Source organism: Hemiscyllium ocellatum, chromosome 19, assembly GCF_020745735.1.
Source record: "Hemiscyllium ocellatum isolate sHemOce1 chromosome 19, sHemOce1.pat.X.cur, whole genome shotgun sequence".
Lineage (NCBI taxonomy): Eukaryota > Metazoa > Chordata > Chondrichthyes > Orectolobiformes > Hemiscylliidae > Hemiscyllium > Hemiscyllium ocellatum.
The window spans coordinates 38,969,193-38,989,003 of NC_083419.1; the positions used below are offsets into that span (position 1 = coordinate 38,969,193).

General features: G+C 37.2%; 1 protein-coding gene across 1 annotated transcript in view; it reads right to left on the reverse strand.

Moving 5' to 3' along the window:
* Positions 1–19,811, reverse strand: part of lrp6 (low density lipoprotein receptor-related protein 6) — a 176,339-nt gene that overhangs the window by 33,687 nt on the left and 122,841 nt on the right. Inside the window, exons 8-13 of the mRNA XM_060839837.1 lie at positions 4,687–4,903; positions 3,851–4,140; positions 2,870–3,096; positions 1,680–1,864; positions 1,099–1,425; positions 336–538 (exon numbers count right to left, since the gene is read on the reverse strand). Of these exons, the coding sequence (XP_060695820.1) occupies positions 336–538; positions 1,099–1,425; positions 1,680–1,864; positions 2,870–3,096; positions 3,851–4,140; positions 4,687–4,903 (1,449 nt within the window). The remainder of the gene's footprint in view (positions 1–335; positions 539–1,098; positions 1,426–1,679; positions 1,865–2,869; positions 3,097–3,850; positions 4,141–4,686; positions 4,904–19,811) is intronic.

Consider the following 19,811-nt stretch of genomic DNA (forward strand, 5'->3'; position numbering starts at 1 on the left):
CTAACATAGTTAAGTTATTTGATCTTAAATAGAGTTGTTTTCATTTTGTGCAAAGCCGATCAGGATGTTTTAATCATTCTTTTCACTGGTGCTCTGAGCATATACAATGGATTCACAAAACAGGTGTGTGTGTGTGTGTGTGTGTGTGTGTGTGCGCGCGCGCGCTTGGGGGGAATCTATGAGAGAAACATCTATTACATATAATAAAAATATAACTCAGAGAATTAAACACTTTTCCCTATTGTTTGAAAGGAGGAGAAAAATATGAATATCATACATTGTGTGTGATTCAAGGCATAATTACTTTTGTCTCAAACACCTGCGTTAATACAAACCTGGGTTCCATCCTCCTGTGCTCGCCTAATTACGTTTTGACGAGAATCGATCCAGTACAGATGTTTATCCACAGGATCATAATCAATGGCCCTGACGTTTCTCAGACTGTGAATGGGAAGAATGATGTCTGGGCTCTGTTGTTCATCAATAACCATCCGGTTAATTGCATTCTTTTGACTGAAGAGCAGAAACGAAGTCGGAGCTGCAAAATGATGACATCGCCTTGTCAATCTGAACTAGCTAAGAACAATCAACCACTTGAACAAATATGGAACTCAGACATATGAAAAATGTCCCCCTTACGTGTGAAGTAAATTTCTTAAAGGCTTAGTTTTAAAATCAGATTATTTCCAAAAAGCAATGTGTAATTTTGGGGTAATACACTCAGATACAAGAAAGGTTCTTTAACATTCATTGCTTTGCTCACTGTGCATAAATACTACCATTTATAATAAATACAATTTATAATTGTGCGAAATATTTTAACCTTATGCAAAATAAACGCAATCAGTTCAACAGATTGCAAAAGGCTGATGTCACTTTTGAACTCAGGTTTCCATCTTTTCTTACTTATAGCTCTATAGAGGCATGTCTTGACAGTGATACTGTGAGTCAGCAATATGTTAAGACAAGAAACTCAGTGTGCTTGCCTCCCTCTCCCTCACTGCTTCAGTGTTCCATTACAGAGTGGCATTTTATCAACTTTTAAAAATACACGCCTTATAAACGAACTGCCAAATAAGGTACTGTAATATTCCTTACGACTACAAGTTTTGTTGTCCACGTTCAAGTAGTAGTGAGCAGGGCAGCCACAAACATAGCCAACGGTTGGCATAGCCAAACACAAATGAGAACAATGTCCATTGCTTGAAGCACACTCATTCCAACCACCTTGCCTTGAAGAATGAAATACCAGTATGTCCATAACATAATCTAAGTGGCCTTGAATTATGGTGCGATTCTGGCCACTCGTTTTATTGGCTCGTTCAATACTGCGGCGGCTCCAATCTGTCCAGTAAATGTAGTCTTGATACTGTGTTAAACCAAATGGATGAGGCAAATCATCTGCAATAACTTCACGGTCGAGACCTACAAAACAACCAGTTAATACTCCATCAGGAAATTCATTTGGATCAAACATTTCAAAGCGTAACTGCTCATAAGATGTTATCAGTTAAACCAAACCACAGATACACCTGTAGTAGCTGTGTGTTGCCCAAAACTTAAAGATTTTTCTTGAAAACCCTCTCCAATATTACCATGAAAAATGCAGAACAAAATCAATAAGAAACGAAAGAAAAGTCAACACATACTTCCAAATTTAAGTACAGTTACAAACTTACCCAACATATTGGAGGATTCAATGAGACTTGTATCTAGGTCTGTCCAATAAAGCCGTCGCTCTGCATAGTCAATAGTTAGTCCATTTGCTCGTCCAACATTTGGTACCAAAGTGATACGCCCTGTTCCATCCATGGCAGCCCTATCTATCTTTGGCTTGCCGCCCCATTCTGTCCAATACATGAACCTAAGATAATACATACAAATTAATGGTGCAATTATAAACATAGTCGGTCAAAACATTTTACAATACTTAACGACAACAGAAAAGATTTACTTTACATTGTAAAATGATGCTATGACTCAATGGTGATCCTATCTGTTGCTACATTGCTGGAAGAAAACTCAGCTTTCTTCTGCCAAGGAAAAAGCAGGAAAATTATTTGGAAAACTAAGGAATGGCAACGGAGTCACCGTTTGCCCACTCTAGTATGGATACCACCAGCCAGGTAATGTTATTGGAGCTGGTCACCAGTATGTTCTGGAAATAAGTGAAAATTAGCCCAAAGAATATTCAGAACTTACTGTTACTTACTGTCCCTTACATCTATGATTCTTGAACTGGAGACAGCGAAATCTTGCAAATTTGAGGAGACTTCTCAGACAGCATGAGAAATAAGGCAAAAGTGGGTCGTGAGCAAGGCTGGTCTTAGAGGTAGATGACAAACCTAGGGCAGAGAGGTCAGGGCTTGGAACTTATCTTGCCATGACATAACAATGCAGGGCCACCCGATACTGAAGACCAAAGCTTTTTGGTTCAAGACCCTGAGTAAAGTAATATTCTTAATTGAATAGGTATCCATTTTCCTAAAAATATCCTTTACATGGAGAATTTTTTCATTAAAAGTAGTACAATGCAGGCATGGGTTCCTTGATTACTAATTCATTTGGTTATGCGTAACTATGCACATAACCGGATGTCACAGCAGCAATGTATGGAAACTGTGCTGTATTTACTAGTGTGTGTTACTAAAGGAATCAAATATTGTAGTGGCTTTATAAAGTTCATCTTTTCACCTAAAGTAGTTGATGATTCATTTCCAAATAATAAACTAATGTCAAAATTATTGCTCCAGATAAAAACACTTTGGGAAATGTGGGATTAACTGATCAATTTTTAAGAGAAGAATTTTGGTTATTTTTGCAAAGCTCAGTTTTCGATGAAAGCCAGAATGCATTTTTAGTAACTCACCCTTCAGCAGGATCCAGTGCCAAAGCTCTGGGGCTGTCTAGGTCTTTCCACACTAGTACTTGTCTGTGCTGTCCATCCAGTCTTGCAACTTCAATTCGATTGGTTCCAGTATCAGCCCAGTACAAGTTCTTCCCCAGCCAATCTACTGCCATCCCTTCAGGGTAATCAAGCCCAAACTCTACAACATGCTCCAGGGAACTGCCATTCATGAAAGCCCTGCTAATGGTCTGTAAAGTAAAATAGAGAAGTACTATATAATGGCTTAAACATAGTTAGGGTCTGAAAACTAATCAGGTTACTTATCTTTGCTATGTGTACCTTGACATTTATAGTATGTTAATAACAGTCATATCAAAAACTACTTTGAACTGAAAACAAATGCTGACTTTTAAGAACACCTATTTGTATGGACTAAAGAATTTAAGAAATGTAACAAGCAAATAGTATCGGCCTCTAGTTTTCCTATCTTCAGGATAATTTAGTTTCAATCTTAACTGGTTAGCTAGCAAAGCTTTGAGATATGCTCAAGTAATTTGTGCTCACATTATAATCAATAGCATGGCAAGTATCACAATCCGCTAACTTGTAAAACTGTATTTTTAAGAAAAATGTATTTTTAAGTAGTAATCCAAACTATTCCAAATAAATTGCTGGGTCCATGGTCTTGAATGTTCCTATTTCTCATGAAGAAAAATTGTTGCATTATATTGTAAATAAACTTAAAATTTAATAAAGGTAGTTTTCCTTCCCCTCACCAACCCGACTAAAGTAATAACTTTTTTTAAACAATTATACAAATGTTCAAGTATATTTTCCAGAATCATGATTTTCTTTCTCTACATGATAGAAGTACAGGTTATTTTTATACTGAAGCTGCAATTACTATTCTAGCAGCATCCTGCGGGAGCCTATTAGCCCTGGCAGCTCAGAGACACACAGATACCAGAAAATCAGCAGTAGCAGCAGCAAGGCTTTATATACCTTCAGGCTAATATCCGTCCAGTAAATCCGGTTGTCAGTCACATCGAAATCCAGAGCAGAAGCTTCCTTTACCCCAGTCAGTGGAATAGCCACATTGTTATTGTTTGTTTCGAGTGAAATCCTTCTGATGTCTGCTCTCCGAGAGAAAAGGAGGAAAGCTTCGGGTACTATGCAGGTTTTCATATCCCTGATGAGCTCCAAACCTATTGGACAGGCACAACGCACACCCTGAGGTCTGTACAAACACAGGTGACTGCATCCACCATTATCTTCTGCACATGGGTTGGTACCTGAAAAATATTAAAAATAACCTACTTGACCTGCAAAAGTGATGATGATTCAGCTCAAAAAAAAGGAGAGACTTCTAATAAACAATCAGTATTGTTGCTATTTACTGAAATAAATAACTGTGGCTTTCCTGAATTTAAAAAAACAAATTAATACAGTGTATTTTTCACAACTACCTAAGTTTTATCTGACAAAATGCAACTTATGGAAGCTTTTATCATAGCAAATCCAAAAATAACTAATGCATTTACTTTTCAAGCCACGGTTTGGATTAAAATGGGATTTGTTTTGAAAATTGCACCTTGGATCAACATTCATGTTTCGAACAAGCGACCAGTTTTCCTTACTTTTCATTATCTCTCTCAAGTTCCCAAACCTTCTCCAATGGCACAAGATTGGCCTGTTAATGGAACTTTTCACTGATAACTTAATGCTTCTTGATAGCAAGAAGAATTTTATTCAATTTCTCATTTCCCGCTCAGAAACACAAGAATTGACAGAATCCTCTCCTTTTTTAAAAAAGGTTGGCATCTAACGTTTTTACTTACCCAATATCTGATGAACATTTGTGGCCTTTAAGCCCATCAAATCAGGCAACTGGTCAATGATTATCTCTCGTTCAGCAGATCTTTTGTCAACACGTTCAATGCTACGGCGCTGCCAGTCTGTCCAGTAAACATAATTGCCCAACAAAGTAAAACCAAAGATGTGTGGCAGTTTATCCTCAACAAGGACCCGTCTTCCAGTGCCATCACAGTTCATTACCTGTTTTGTAAGAAAAGAGAAAATCTATATTCAATGATGCTGTACTTAACTGTAAGGAAAGCAAGGTTTCACCCAAGTCTTTAAATGACATTTGCCGAGTGTTGCAAATTTTGTTCTTCCTTGCATCCATTTGGTTCCAGAGTAACATTAACGAGTAATCTAAATATGACAGGAAAAATTGAGTGCTTCCTCTACATTGGCTGAAGAATGCTTGAGAACTTATCAACTATGTTTAAAGAATAATTTTTTTCCAGAAAAAGCCTTGAACAGTTTCAACAAGTACTCTCAGCAAAAAACTTTTTGGGACAACACCATACTGTTCTGGGACACGGACAGAAAGGAATTATTTGAAGAGCAGGAAAGGCAGTTGTTTATGCACAGAGTCCAAAAAAGAGAGTTAAAAATGCTTGGCTTTTCTGGAAGACACCTTGCATCCTGCTGAATTCAAAGCTTTTAAATCTCTAATAGTTTTAAAGCAAGACTTTCGAAAAATCAGGACAAGACAGCTGCGAGGTTTGAGCGAAGATGTAATTTTATGAGTCCAAAGTGGGTTCATATATACTACTCTTTAATTTGTAAGGTACTATTCTCTCCTTATACCCTTTTGTTCTGTACATTTTACTTACTGACAGATGAAGCCATGTACAATTAAACTAAACACTGACCTGAAAGATTAAATCTGCTTCTCTCCACAGATGCTGCTCGACCTTTTATAGATATAGCACATTGAGAATAAATACGATAAAGGTGAAATCAACTCTCGATAGCTTAAGAGAGCAATCTCAATTGTCCACAACTATACATAGTTCTGCTTAGGCAGTCCCTAGGAATCAAGGATAACTTGCTTCCAGTCCTACTACATTGGATTCATTGGCCATCTTAGAGCAAATGTGTGAACTACAAACTCTGCCACATGTGGGGCAGGTGCTACCTGATAGTTTGGAGAAGTAAGATGTTTGGAAGTTTGTGTGGTGTCTCTGATGCTTGAACTCTACTTCTGTGTGCTCCTAAATTCTCTCAATATATTTGGTGCCCTCCCAATGTTCTTTCCAACAAGCATCAACTGCCACCCTGTGTTTGCCTCTCAGTAAGATGGGCAATCAGGTGCTTTACCATTAGATCATCTCAAGGAACCATGTTGTCAGGCCGTGTATGCAGTTGGATTTCTCATGCTGTTTCTACCTGCTATTTGTTCTTCATGTCACAGGTTTTATATCATACACTAATACCTGCAAGGCTGCTGCTTTGCTCAAGTATAACAAATCTCTAGTAGTACAGTTTAAGAAAAAAAAATCAAAGAAACAAAAGATTGCTGGACAACAAGGAAAGAGATTTAAGATTTATGGACATTGATCTGACTGGAAACGGTGTAGCCAAGAGGCCACCAATAAGTACACTTTATTTACTCACTAGATAAAGATACAGAAATTCAGGATTTAGAAAACAGTGAACTTTTGGAACATGTAGTCATATCAGCAGAATGTGGAGCCATAATTTCATAAAATATAATGCAAGACTGTACATTCAGAGAAAAAAAAAAGGAAAAGGTATAGACACTTAAAGATGACACTGAAAAGCAAAGCACATCTGTTAGAAAATTGATAGTATTGATAAATAAAGGCAACAATTGCAGTTAAACAGTTAGTTAACGCTAATAGTTAAGTTACAATTGTAATAATGAATTTAAATGAAATATTGTACTTTAACAGAGCCTAACCAGTGTGCAACCTTGGGTATCCAATTATAGAAACTGTATGAAAGCTGCTATTGCCTATGCAATATAAAATTGCTGGAGGTGAGAATCTACAGATATGATAAGAGAACCATTTCCAGTGGCATGGAGAAAGCACGGAGACTTAAAAGAGGGTTTCCAAGTTGTGGAAGATTTTGATGAAATCAGTCAGTGAAAAAATATATCTTACTGATAAAGTAAAGTTAAGAGAATAAGATATAGATTACTGAAGTGAATTTACACACGACCGTTGAACCTTTGTATGCTTTGATTGGCTAAAGCAGGGACCACTGAAATCAATGATAGTTTCATGGTTAACATTACCAGACTAGCTTTCATTTCCAGACTGCAGGTAGCATTTGAATTCAAGCCCCCAGAAAATTAGCCTAGACCTCTGATTATTGGCCGAATGCTATTGCCAACCGCTCTACTGTCTCCCCGGCTACCTTGTCCTGTATACGCTAAGAATGAGGTCAAGACAACAAAGTTGTCAGAGTTCAGTTCAACATGATACTGGATTGGCAATCTCTCTGATAAGCAGGAATGGCTGATGTTGAAAACGAACACTACAGCAACAGTAATAATTTAGTGGAACCAGTTGGCAATTACACACTTAGTGCAGTATCCAATTGGAATTAAGTAGAAGCAGTCGTGTTGACAACCAACCAACCAACCTCCTCTCTCCCAGAGTCCTCACTTAACATTGTAGCTCCATTCCTGAAAAGAGCATTTTTTTTCAAATGAAATATAATTAAGCAAACCACATTTTCCAATTAAATCCAATGTAAAAGCTGTAGTTCTGTTTTGCAGGTAATTTCACATTAGAATAGAATGTCAAAATATTGCATCCTGTAAATTGAAATAGCTTACATTGTTGAATTCCTACATTTGAAATTAAGTAACTTTTAAAATAAAATTTAAAAATAGTTGCTGCTTCTACTTACCATCAAGTCACTACTTCTCCTGAGCCCTGACGCTCATCCCAAACTAACATCCCAGTCACCACCTCCCTCTCCTGAACCTGGTAAAGAGCAGTGTCAATGAGGAGGTGGCTTTCCAGCCTCAGCAAGAAAGGGAAGGATCAGCAGCGATCAAGAGGGTCACGAAGCAAGAGAGGCTAATTAAAACTGTTGCAGATTGGGTTATCAAAGACTTGGCATGAAATGATGTTACAATGGAAGTTAAACAGCTGAGGGCAAATTTCGAACCTACTAACTGATATTAAACTGGTGACTAAAACCAGGGCAATTAAAAACAGGGGTTAGGATAAAGCCATAAGATAGATGCATTATATTTGTTTATACTTTACTCAAATTTGAATAGCTGAGAAGAAAACGTGTATGCTACTGGCTTCCATTAGTTTGAACAGTATGTACCCCCACCTGAGTGCATGTTAAAAAGTTCCAAAGTTACACTCAAGAGTTGGCACCCTTGTTATTTGTGGTTCCCTTTCATACATGAATCACGACATCACAGAATTGTCACTATGCAGAAGAGCATCATCTGGCTCACTGTATCTGCACTGGCACTCAGAATGAGCAATTCCCTTAATGCCAATCATCTGCCTCTCCCTGTAGCCCTGCACATTTTCCTTTTCAGATAACAGTCTAATGCCCTTCTGAATGTTTCAATTGAAACTGCCTCTGCAACAGTCTCGCAGTATTTCCAATCCCAGCCATTCATCGGTTGAAGAAGTTTCTCACATCACTTTCAACTGCTGCCAATTAGTTTAAATCTAAGCCCTCTTGTTTTCAATTCTTTCTCCAGCAAGAACAGATTTTTTCCCAACTTACTTATCTGGACCCCTTTTGTTCTTGGATACCTCTACAAAATCATTAACTCAGCTTTCTTTTCTTGAAGACGAATAGTCCTGACTTCTGCAATCTATTTTCAGAGCTAAAGTTCTTCATCCCCGAAAGAATTCTCATGAATCTTTTCTACATTTGCTCCAATGTACTCACATCCTTCCTAAAGTACAGTGCCTAGAACTAGCAAATACTCCAACTGAGGCTGAACTTCTATTCTGTACAAGTTCAGCATAACCACCTTCCTCTTGCAGTGTATGTTCCTATTAATAAAGCCTCAATAAGTACACAAGTTAGCTTGCTAAGCTGGCAGGTTTGTTTTCAGATGTTTCGTCACCATGACTAGGTAACATCATCAGTGAGAGTCTCCAGTGAAGGGAAGGTAGAATGGCATTATGGCAGCCCTTAAATCTACCAACACACTTAAAACAGTGACTAATAAACCTAAAGGATCCATTAGATACTACCAGAAAAACTAACATAAATTTACAAAACACTAAAAAAAAACCACATCATCAAACAAGCAGGAAACTTGCCACCAGGATACACGAACACCAACTGACCACCAAAAGATGTGACCAACATTCAGAGTTTCCATACACAGAGACAAAGGAGGACACCTTTGTCCCACTTTGACTGGGACAACACACACATCCTAGGACAGGTGAAACAATGACACGCACGGGAATTCTTCGAGACCTGGCATTCTAACCAGAACTCTATCAATAAATACATCGACTTAGATCCCATCTACCTTCCCTTGATAAAATGAACCAGAAATGACATCACCCACCTTAAGGAACCAAGACCTATAAATAGAGAGGCGGGACATACCACCAGTGCTTCACCTGAGATTCTCACTGATGATGCTACCTAGTCCTGGAGTCAAAATGTCTGAAAACAAACTGTCTCGCTCAGCGAGCTACAAATCTTCTCAAAAAAAAATCAATAAAGCCTCAATCTTGTAAGCTTTATTAACCAGAGGTTCTGTCACTTTCAATGACTCCTGCACATGTATACCAAGTGCCTCTGATCCTGCATACCTTTTCAGAATTTCGTCCTTTATTTTATTTTGTCCCTCTATACTCTCCCTACCGAAGACACATTATTTCACATTTCTCTGCACTGATCTTCATTTAGCACACGCCTGTCCATTCTATCAACTTGTCTATGTCCTTTTGAAGCTCTACACATCCTCCTCATAGTTTAATGATGTTTCCAAATCTCAGATCATCTACAAACTTTGAAATTATGACTGTATATCAGGAAAAGCAAGACTACAACACTGAAATCTGAAGCATATTATAAACCTTCCTCCAGCCCGCAAAACAGCCATTAACCATAATCTAGAGCAAAGATTACTGCAGATGTTGGAATCTGTACCTAAAACAATAAACGCTGGAAATCACAGCAGGTTAGACAGTATCCATGGAGAGACAGTAAGCTAACATTTCTAGTTTAGATAACTAGAGCTCTGACGGAGTGTCATCTAGACTCAAAACATTAGCTTGTTCTGTCTCCATGGATGCTGTCTAACCTGCTTTGACCTCCAGCATTTGCTACTTTCACCCATTAACCATTACTCGCTTCCTGTCACTTTGTCGATTTCATTACTCTCCTTTTTATCCCATAAGCTGTAGCTTTGCTCAAGAACCTACTGCATGGTACTGTGTCAAATGCCTTCTGGGAGTCGATGTACACCACACCAACACTGCACTCAACAGCCCTCTGTTACCTCAAAAAATATTCTAACAAATTAATTAAGCTTGATTTCCTGTTGAGCAACCTATTCTACATTCCTTAATTAACCTGCATTTGTCAATGCAGCTATTTATTTTGTCCTATTGATTTTAAATTTTATGAAACCCTATGCTGCTTCCTTTTAGACCATGCAAGTAATTTGCTCTCAGCCTGAAATCCTTCACTATTATAGGCTACCAACTGACTGCTCACTACATCTTCTCTCCTAGTGCCTCAACCTTATCATGCTATAGAGTGGGGAGGCATAAACTGCCACATCTCACTGTAACAGGCATGTGTACTCCTGTATTTCTGTGAGAAACACATCTGTTGAAAATTACTCAACAAATAGTTACTGAGTCAAGGTTAAAAATCACACAACACCAGGTTATAGTCCAACAGGTTTATTTGGAAGCACTAGCTTTCAGAGCGCCGCTCCTTCATCAGGTGGTTGTCTGATAAAGAAGCAGCGCTTTGAAAGCTAGTGATTCCAAATAAACCTGTTGGACTAAAACTGATGTTGTGTGATTGTAAAATCTGTACACCCCGGCCCAACAACAGCACCTCCAAATCATTACAGAATCAAGTGGTACTTGTTTTTTTTTAAGCAAGGTAAAGCTAAAGCCTTATTAATGATCAATTCTCCAATTTAACAGGTAGAAATGTTGGCGTTATGGAGACAAAGTATCATAAGATTTATATTATGAACCAATACTACAATAATTTCCAAATTAGGCCTTTATTTCATCTTAAAACCCATACCCAATTCAAAACTAGTTGATGGGATTAGTTGTGATATATCAATAAATGTAGATTCAACTCAGATTTTTTGCATAATCGTTTTTTACTTCATAGATTATACAAAATTAGGTGGCAAGAGAAGCAAATCATAAGACATGTCATAAGTAGGGAATATTCTGCCACAGAGTCTTTGAACTTTGTCTATGATTAAATTTACACTTCAATCCAAATCACATTGGGGTCAAAATATTCAAATGCATTTTTCCAATTTGTATTTTCTAATTAGATATGATCAATGCTTGTAGGCTACTGCATGATAGCTTCTAGCAATTAATAACTTTTGTTTAGTTAGATGATTTGCAAAAAGATATTGTTTATAATTACTTCATTTATAAAGATGCAAAACACAAAAGGACAATTCTGATCAACCTGTAATAATAAATTTACCTTATTCAAATGAGTGACATTTCATTTGTGAAGGTGACAAAATGCACAAAGTAGTCCACACCAAGTTTTGTTTCATATAATTAATGTACTGTCAGGGTTTAATAACCATTTACTGTGCATGATGACAACCACTGAGATTTCAGTGCTTTGGGAAATTTTCAAACATTTTCATGATTATATTTGCTCCAGACACTGATCAAACTAATCCAATATAAAAAAAACTGATAATTCATTTTGAAATTTACAACAGTGCTATTTTAGTGGAGGTGTTTAAGAAATACAAAGCTGTTTCCATTAAGTGTTGCAACAAAAAAGAGCTGGCCCACTGAAAACAGAATTATCATAAGATTGACATTTATCTTCCCAAAAACAGACTTACAATCATGTCAGCTCTCATAATTTTTAAAGATCTCCACCATCCAAACTACCTTTCCTGCACAAACCATACTATCACGTAGATTTCACAATCTGAGGCCATCAAAAACTTCAACCATAGCCTGAATATTGTCTACAACAGCAAACAACTGAAACTATACCACAATCACTACTAGACACACTTCAGCAACACTCCAACATAATGCAGACAAAACAAACATACTGCCTGTACTGATAGGAATTGGTGTGCTCGAACCTTAGCAAGAATCTGGCAACAATTTTGATGTCTTATTCTACACATACAAATCACTAAAATAAGGAATCAAAGCAGGAACAATATAAAATGTAATCATGTAACTACACTTTTCTCAAGAAACAAGAACAAAGATAAATTTAAATCTCCAAAGAAAATAGTGATCTGACTAAGGATTGAACTGAATAACCAACAAAGCAGGAATCCATCTATCGGACCTTAAATTATAAACTTAGCTTCTGGTTACTTTAGTTAAATTTACTTACAAAATACATAATCAACATTTATGTTGTGCACATATGTGGAACAACGTGTTATAATTTAAAAAATTAATATAAACTCGTTAGACACAACAATACTAATTATACAAGGAAAAATAAACCACTGCAATCCTTTTTATTAAGCAGAGATGTCTATCTAGATGAGCCACATATCACCACACAGAAAAAATGGATCAAACGGTTACTGTGCATTACTGCTCATGATCTGGTCAATATTTAATGGACAGCCAAAAAGAAAACAGCACGTGTATGAAACAGTAGTGTTGAAAAGAAAAAGGCAAAATTGGAGTGAAGACAAAAGGAAAATGACAAATAATGTCAATTAGAGGTACAAAACAGATTTTATCATAATCTAATTTTAGGATATGGCAGATTTTGGGTGCGGAGGGTGGTACAATGATGGGTTACTGAGAGTAAAAAGCCACATTCTTGAGCTACCTAGTCTTTAGCTGAAATAGTTTCATGGTAATGCCTAGTAAGGTGATGGCAGAGTGGTTATGTCACCGGATAATCCAAATTAATGTTCTGGGCATATGGGTTCAGGTCCCACCAAGACAGATGGTGAAAATTCAATTCAACAAAGAGGCAGCTTAATGGCAACCATGTAACCACTGTTGATTGTCATTAAAAAGTTACTCTTCATTACATAAGGAAATTTATCATCCAGTTCTGAAAGAGTCACCAATTTGCTTTCTCCCCACAGATGCCACCAAACATGTTGAGTTTTCCCAGTAATTTCTGTTTTTATTTCAGATCTCCAGCATCCGAAACTCCTTGTTTTGATGTAAATCTGCCATCAATATCTACGCTGTCCTGTGACTGCAGATCCACAATAGCGTCATTGATTCTTAACTGCTCTTTGGACAGTTCAGAACAATTGACATCCACACACCATGAATGAACAGAAAGAATGCCAAAAAACAAATAATGATGAACTCAGTGCTTCTGAAATCCATCAAATTTCCATCAGGGTTCCAAATCCTACCAGCAAAATAAAATTAAGCCTCATCTCATCTCAGTGGAGATTAAAAATGTTGACACGAAAAAAAAAATCAGAAAATATTTTTGAAACTTACAACTTACATAGGTGGGAAGGAAGATAGACAGGTCTTTCAACAAAACAAAACCTATCTGCTCCACCCTTCCTTCTGACCTATCACCATCACTCCTCCACCTGCATCTACCTATCACCTTCCCAGCTACCTTAGCCAGCTTCACCCAGACCCTCTTACTTATCTTGCATCCCCCTTCCCAACCCCCTACATTCTTGATGAAGGACTTATGCCGGAAACGTCGATTCTCCTGCTCCTCAGATGCTACCTAACCTACTATGCTTTTCCAGCACTTTTCAACTCCAATCCCCAGCATTTGCAATCCCTACTTCCTCCAACTAAACAGGACATCCAAGTTTAGAGATCTAAATAGATTCTGACCAGAGACAGCAGGATGAAGACAATAAAGGTAAAACAAAGTCAAACTGGTAAAATGTTAAGGTTTCTGAGGAATAGGTAAAAAAAAGCATACTGGAGGGCATGCCACAGTAAAACGTTGAATGGTTTAACGATCTGTTATAAATTCTAATCTGAAGGGGCAAAGGAAACAAGTGTTGTTGGTGCTGGTGCATAACGAGAATTGCAAACTGTGAAGTTATGAAGGGTAATACAAGATGGATTTGAAAATGAAAAGAGAGATTCTGAATTAACTATATTGGGTCGCTTGCCGTAGCCTTCAATGGCACTTGTGGGGTTTATCAAAGGAATACAATGTTGCTATCTTTAAATTGGGTGGTTTTATGATACGGGATTTGAAACAGCTTAGGGTCAAACACAGCACTAAAGGTATGTACACAAGTTTAGTTTAAGCAGGTTTTGGAGGATAAAGAGAGGGGGTTTAAGTATGCAATCTTAGAGAATGTCAAGCAAATGGGCTTTGGCCGTTGAATGTCAAGTGCCACAACCAGCTCCACTACAACTAGCTATTGGACAATACTTGATAATTGGCAATGATACTGGTTATTACTAATACATAATGAAAGCTGATCATGTACCATTTATATGTGCTGACCAGCACTGCAATCTGAAGTACCTCTGCTCCACCCAAGCACAAAATAAAAATAAATTAAAATTAAAATTTGGGATACTCAAATGTCTAGAATTACAGAGCAGCATTTGATAACAGGGAGTGAGAATTTTAAAATCAAGTTGTTGATTAACCAGGAGTCAAAAAGGGTTAATGAGTGTAAGGATGATGGGTGACGTGGATTTCGAGAGAGTTAAAAATTATAGAGGGCAGAAGTGTGGTGGATAATCACAAGGGTAACAAGAAGGTATTGAAACAATCTGTGTAATGCCTGAATCCAGTTATAATCATCCATCTCATGATCCAATCAATGCAATCACAAAAAAGTTCACTAACCAAATAAGCCACTGAGAATTCGGAATGGATTTCCAACATAAATACTGTATTTAATGTCTGTTATTGTTTTATCACAAAGTGCAAGAAACACCAAAAATACCTCAGGTAAGGATGCACAATGATAATCTCTCAATAGTTCAAAAATATAGCTGCAGCACAAACATGCAATTCAAAACAAAATCACCATGAATTGTCAAATACATCATTTCTTCTTCCATTATGTTAATTTTGATTAAAATAAATAGACTGCTTTTTATGCACATTTCCCATTTCCCCAAAAGTTTTAAATCTCTAAAATAATTCATAAAGAACAATAAGTCTCAACACAAAATTATGAAGGTGACATATTAGCATATACAGGCATCAACCATAGTTCAGGTGCATCAGATTGCCTCCACCATCAACTATGCAGTGAGTTGTAGAACAAAGACTAATTGCAAAGCCTGAGAAAAACTTGTATACCTCAACTTCTCAGCTCACCATATTAATAACAAATGCAGAAATCTTGAACCACAGGAGACAGCATCAAACTTTGATGCCTTACGCATACTGCACGATCGTACTACAGTGGCTTAACACTCATTTCCAAGCCTGTTGCAGCCTGCAAGTCTGGTATGTATAAAAATCATACATCAATTAACAGTTGTGATATAAGAGAACCACAACCCTAGCATTTATCTTGTAGAATTGGAATGCAAACATCTTGGTACTGATACAAGACATGATGCCACACCTGTGTCATTTTGACAAAATATCTTGTGCTTACTGGGATACTACCTACAGCTGTCATAAAAATTTGACTCAGAAAAATGTGGGTGAGTCTTCCTTTCAAAAAGTAGTTAAAAACAATTCTGAAACCAAGAGTGAAGTGCTGAGAACCAGGGTTAGAAAACAGAAAAGGCAGTCAAGGTTTTCACTATCTTCTTACCAGAAGCACTTACTGAAAATGAAGGCGAGAACTGATTAAACTGTGATACTGCCCAGGTTAAACAGTTTGCTTCTTATTTCATTATTTATGGTGGAAAATGAAGTCACTCAGAAGTGGTGGTTATTCAAAACTGATATGGATCTGAACCCAATTCAAATCAGGGTTTCCAGAATAAAGTGGAGAGGAAGAGAAAAAAAAACTGCCTTAAGAAAAGATTCTTAAACAATAAGTAGGTACTCTCTGACCTGTTGATCAATTACAAAAAATCTCATCAACCAAGAGCAGATTTATGACATTTCCTGAAATTTTTACATGTGTAGTGTTTTAATAAATAGAAGATGTAAAGCTTTTGAATGCTAGGATTGGTTACAGAGATAACCACAGCTTGGATTCTGTCTTGTAGCTCTTGTTCATTCTAAGTCAAAAACCATTGTTGAAAAGATCTCTCTCACTCCACCTCCACCACCGCCCTATAACCCCTCTGGGAATTTGGTCATCTTAAAAATATGTCAAATCTAGTTACACACTGCTGACACACAATATCGAACAGCCCTTCAACTGCCTGAGCTGTAAACCTCCTCCCCAAATCAATTTGTATTCAACTCAGTGTTCACTAAAGTCAAGGTTACAACCTTTGAATCTTCTCTGCTTGACTAAATGGAGGCCTTGTGTTTCATTATTCCCCACAGTAGGCAGTGCAAGCTGCCACTCACCGATAGAATTTTACCCAGTCTAGACAGCTAAAAACAAGCTTCTTTTTAGCTGGACTTTGTTGTCTGTCATCAGAGGAAAAGGCTGCCTCAATTTGAGGATTAGGATGTAAAATGAAGCATTCTCCGGATACTGGTTTTTGGTTCCCATCTAATACAAATGATTCAACAACAAGCAAGGGGGAAAAAAAAATCTTCTGTTTCTCTCTGACTTTATGCACAGTTCTTTATTAGGCAAATTACTGTGTGAACCTACTTGGAAACTCACTAAATACAAAAAGAGGCTGCAACCTCAGACTACACAAATGGCTTTGTTTTACTGGAAGAAATTCAACTATACAATACAGGCAAATGTCGACCAGACCTCTTAGTAAGCTGATGGATTCAAAATGGATGATAATTTCAAATCACAACTAAAGGCAAAAGATAACAACATTTTAAGCCATTCCCTTCTCATTCTGCTTGTATATTTCTCAGAAGAAGCTTGAAACTGAAAATATATGATTGTGCTCCGCAGGTAGGACGCAAGTAGAAACTACACAACAGCAGCAGAGAATTAACACAAGGATTAAAGCTGTACAACTACAATCTCACCCCAGGTTACCACAACTTAATCATTTAGCTAAGAGTCAGAAGCTCACTTCCCGAATACAGAATTTTCACCTAAACCTGAACACCAGTTAAAAACAAAATGCTTAAGACCATCACATTAGAGATTATCTGACAGAGGTTCAATCCTTCCAAGAATATAAATGGTTTCCATGATCTTTAGTTACTAAAACTGCTCCAGTCAACTTATTTTCTCATTCCCATATGGTACTTCTATCAAGGCCATTACTTCCTAGGCTCCAGGAAGCCAAATTAGAGTAACATAAAACAAACACCTGCCACAACTGATTTACACACAGTCTCTCTCCTTGGGTAAAAATCACACAACACCAGGTTATAGTCTAACAGGTTTTATTTCGGAGAACCAGACTATAACCTGGTGTTGTGTGATTTTTAACTTTGTACACCCCAGTCCATCACCGGCATCTCCAAATCATTTCTCCTTGAGCACCTCAACAGTTGCTTTTGGTGTTAAAAAGTTTCAGTACAAAAAGTAAAATCAAGGCAAGTATCTCAATGCAAGTTTCCTGCTCAAGAGTACAAGTGATTCTTGTATAGACTATGCAAATAAGTTTGTGGTATAAAATGCTCAAAATGCAACATTGTCGCACTGCTTAATGCAATACTGACGTGCTCCACTAGGTGCATGTAAATTAACACTCACTAAATGCTTACATTTCACTTTTACAGCACTGAAAATCTGATTAAAACCCTCTTAAAATAACAGAGTGTAACTCCCTTCTACATCTGTTTTACAGCATCTCTCTCCCTTCATATTTCATCCTTTGTAGGAGAAAGGATGGCTAAAGAACCTGCCAATGGCAGTTGAAGTTAGAGGTTATGGAGATAGATCAGTGAATCTAGGTTGGAACTGCCAAGCTCCAATCTGCACTAACAATGGTTTCTTTTTGTTTACAAAGCTGCAGTCAACGCACTGGCTAAATCAACGAATTGTACCACTAGGTTGCCTTTTTTAAAAGGATTTAAAACATTTAAACAAGCTAAGTTTTTAAAAAGCACACAATGCTGGTCATTTCCTCTGTAAATTGCATGAAGCAGAGATCTACAACTCAACATTAATATGAAAAACAATCATGGCCTTCAAAAATACTTCCAAGGTATAACATTTCCCCTAATTGGGCACAGTCCAGAAATCTATTCAATTCTGCACTTATTTTTCTAATAATTACATCCAATGGAAAATGTTGCATATTCTAATTTAGTTTCAAAGCAACCTAACTACATTTTATTAAAATTAACCTGAATGTTCAAAGTTTTAACTTTACGCATGTATAATACTAGAGATTGAAAGTATTATCTTTATACTTTACAGGTAGCACATGCAAGTTGTGTTTGAAAGAACATTGGAGAGATTTCACTTATTTCAGTTTCAAGTATTTAAAGTATTGCTAATGAAAAACACGTTTAAATATATTTAGATTCAGAAAGCTGAAGCTTTCATGCTAGACCAAAGATGTCAGTAGCTGCAACTGTATCGTAGTTTACCAGCAGCAACCAACTGTGAATAATGACAAACCCGACTTCCAAGTTGCAGGCTGCTTTGCCCACTGTACACAGCCAGATAAACTCAGGACAAAAGCATCCTGCTGCACCTCCCGCTGATCTCCATTAACCCCTGCTGCTGCTTATTATCTCCTCGGGGCCCCTGTATTACAGCAGCTATGCCAAAGCCATGCTTCTTAATGAATCTGTCTCTGTTGATGTAACACACTGCATCTGCACACCATCCACAGAATTGGTTACTATGCAATCAAAAGGTCAACTATAGGGGAACCTACATTCACAGGAAGTGTATTTTTAAAAATATTGAGGCCAGCTTGCAGTTGCTCTACCTTTAAGCGTCTGATGATTTTCATTCAACAAAAATCTTAGCACAATTTGTAGAGTTCTTAAAGCTACACTATGTTATTCGCACAATAGGTGCATTAAATTTTTCATTTTAAAAAAAACTGGCCATCTGCAACATTTTTTTTTGTGTTGCTCTAACAGGCTGTTTACAGAATGGCAAAATGGAGACTTGCTCCTAACAAGAATAACTGGGCTGAGATTAAGTGTTTTAGCACAGAAAGGAAATAAAGAAGGTAGGGAAACAAAAAAAAAGAGAAATACAGATCATTTCTGCAGATCTCAATGGTGGTGCAGACTTGGCCATGATAAAAGCTCTGCTTGTGTATAAAATGAAGCTTCGTCAAATGGGGAGAGCATTTTGTTTTGAAAATATTTTAAGCTATGTGGGGGAAAAGGATAGGGAAATTAATTTCAGGTCAACTATCATGGCCCAATGAAGAGTAATATCAACAATGTGGTGACTAAATCACAATAACAATACAGCAAGATGGCAGAAGACAATTGAATTATCTGCACACAGTTTGTCTGAACCTTATCCATAGAAAAGCATTGGAGTTGCAACAAGGTTTGGAGAGAAACAAACTTAAAAAATATGAGTTTTCAAAAGGCTTTGTGTTTCCTTTATAAATGCTTGTGTGTGAGTAACAGGAATATGCAGCACAAAACTAACATCAAACAAGACTGTGGTTAAATAAGTAGGAATTGAGTAAAAGGATGTGAACACATAGGGAAAGCAACCAAGTAGGATATACATATCGCAAATTTTTAACTCAGCATTTTACCAACCAAGCAAGCTTGACTGAGTGAAGCAGTGTTCCAGATGTACACTAAAACCCATTTCCCTCCCCTCCAAATATCATAATAATCCTTCACAAGGACTGGATATAATTGTTGGTTCCTTAGACACAAAATTGGTCCATCAAGCTGATGATTCCAGGTATATTGTTTCAAACGAAAGGTAATCAGTGACAATGCTTTTAACAATTGGCGCACTGCCAGGAAG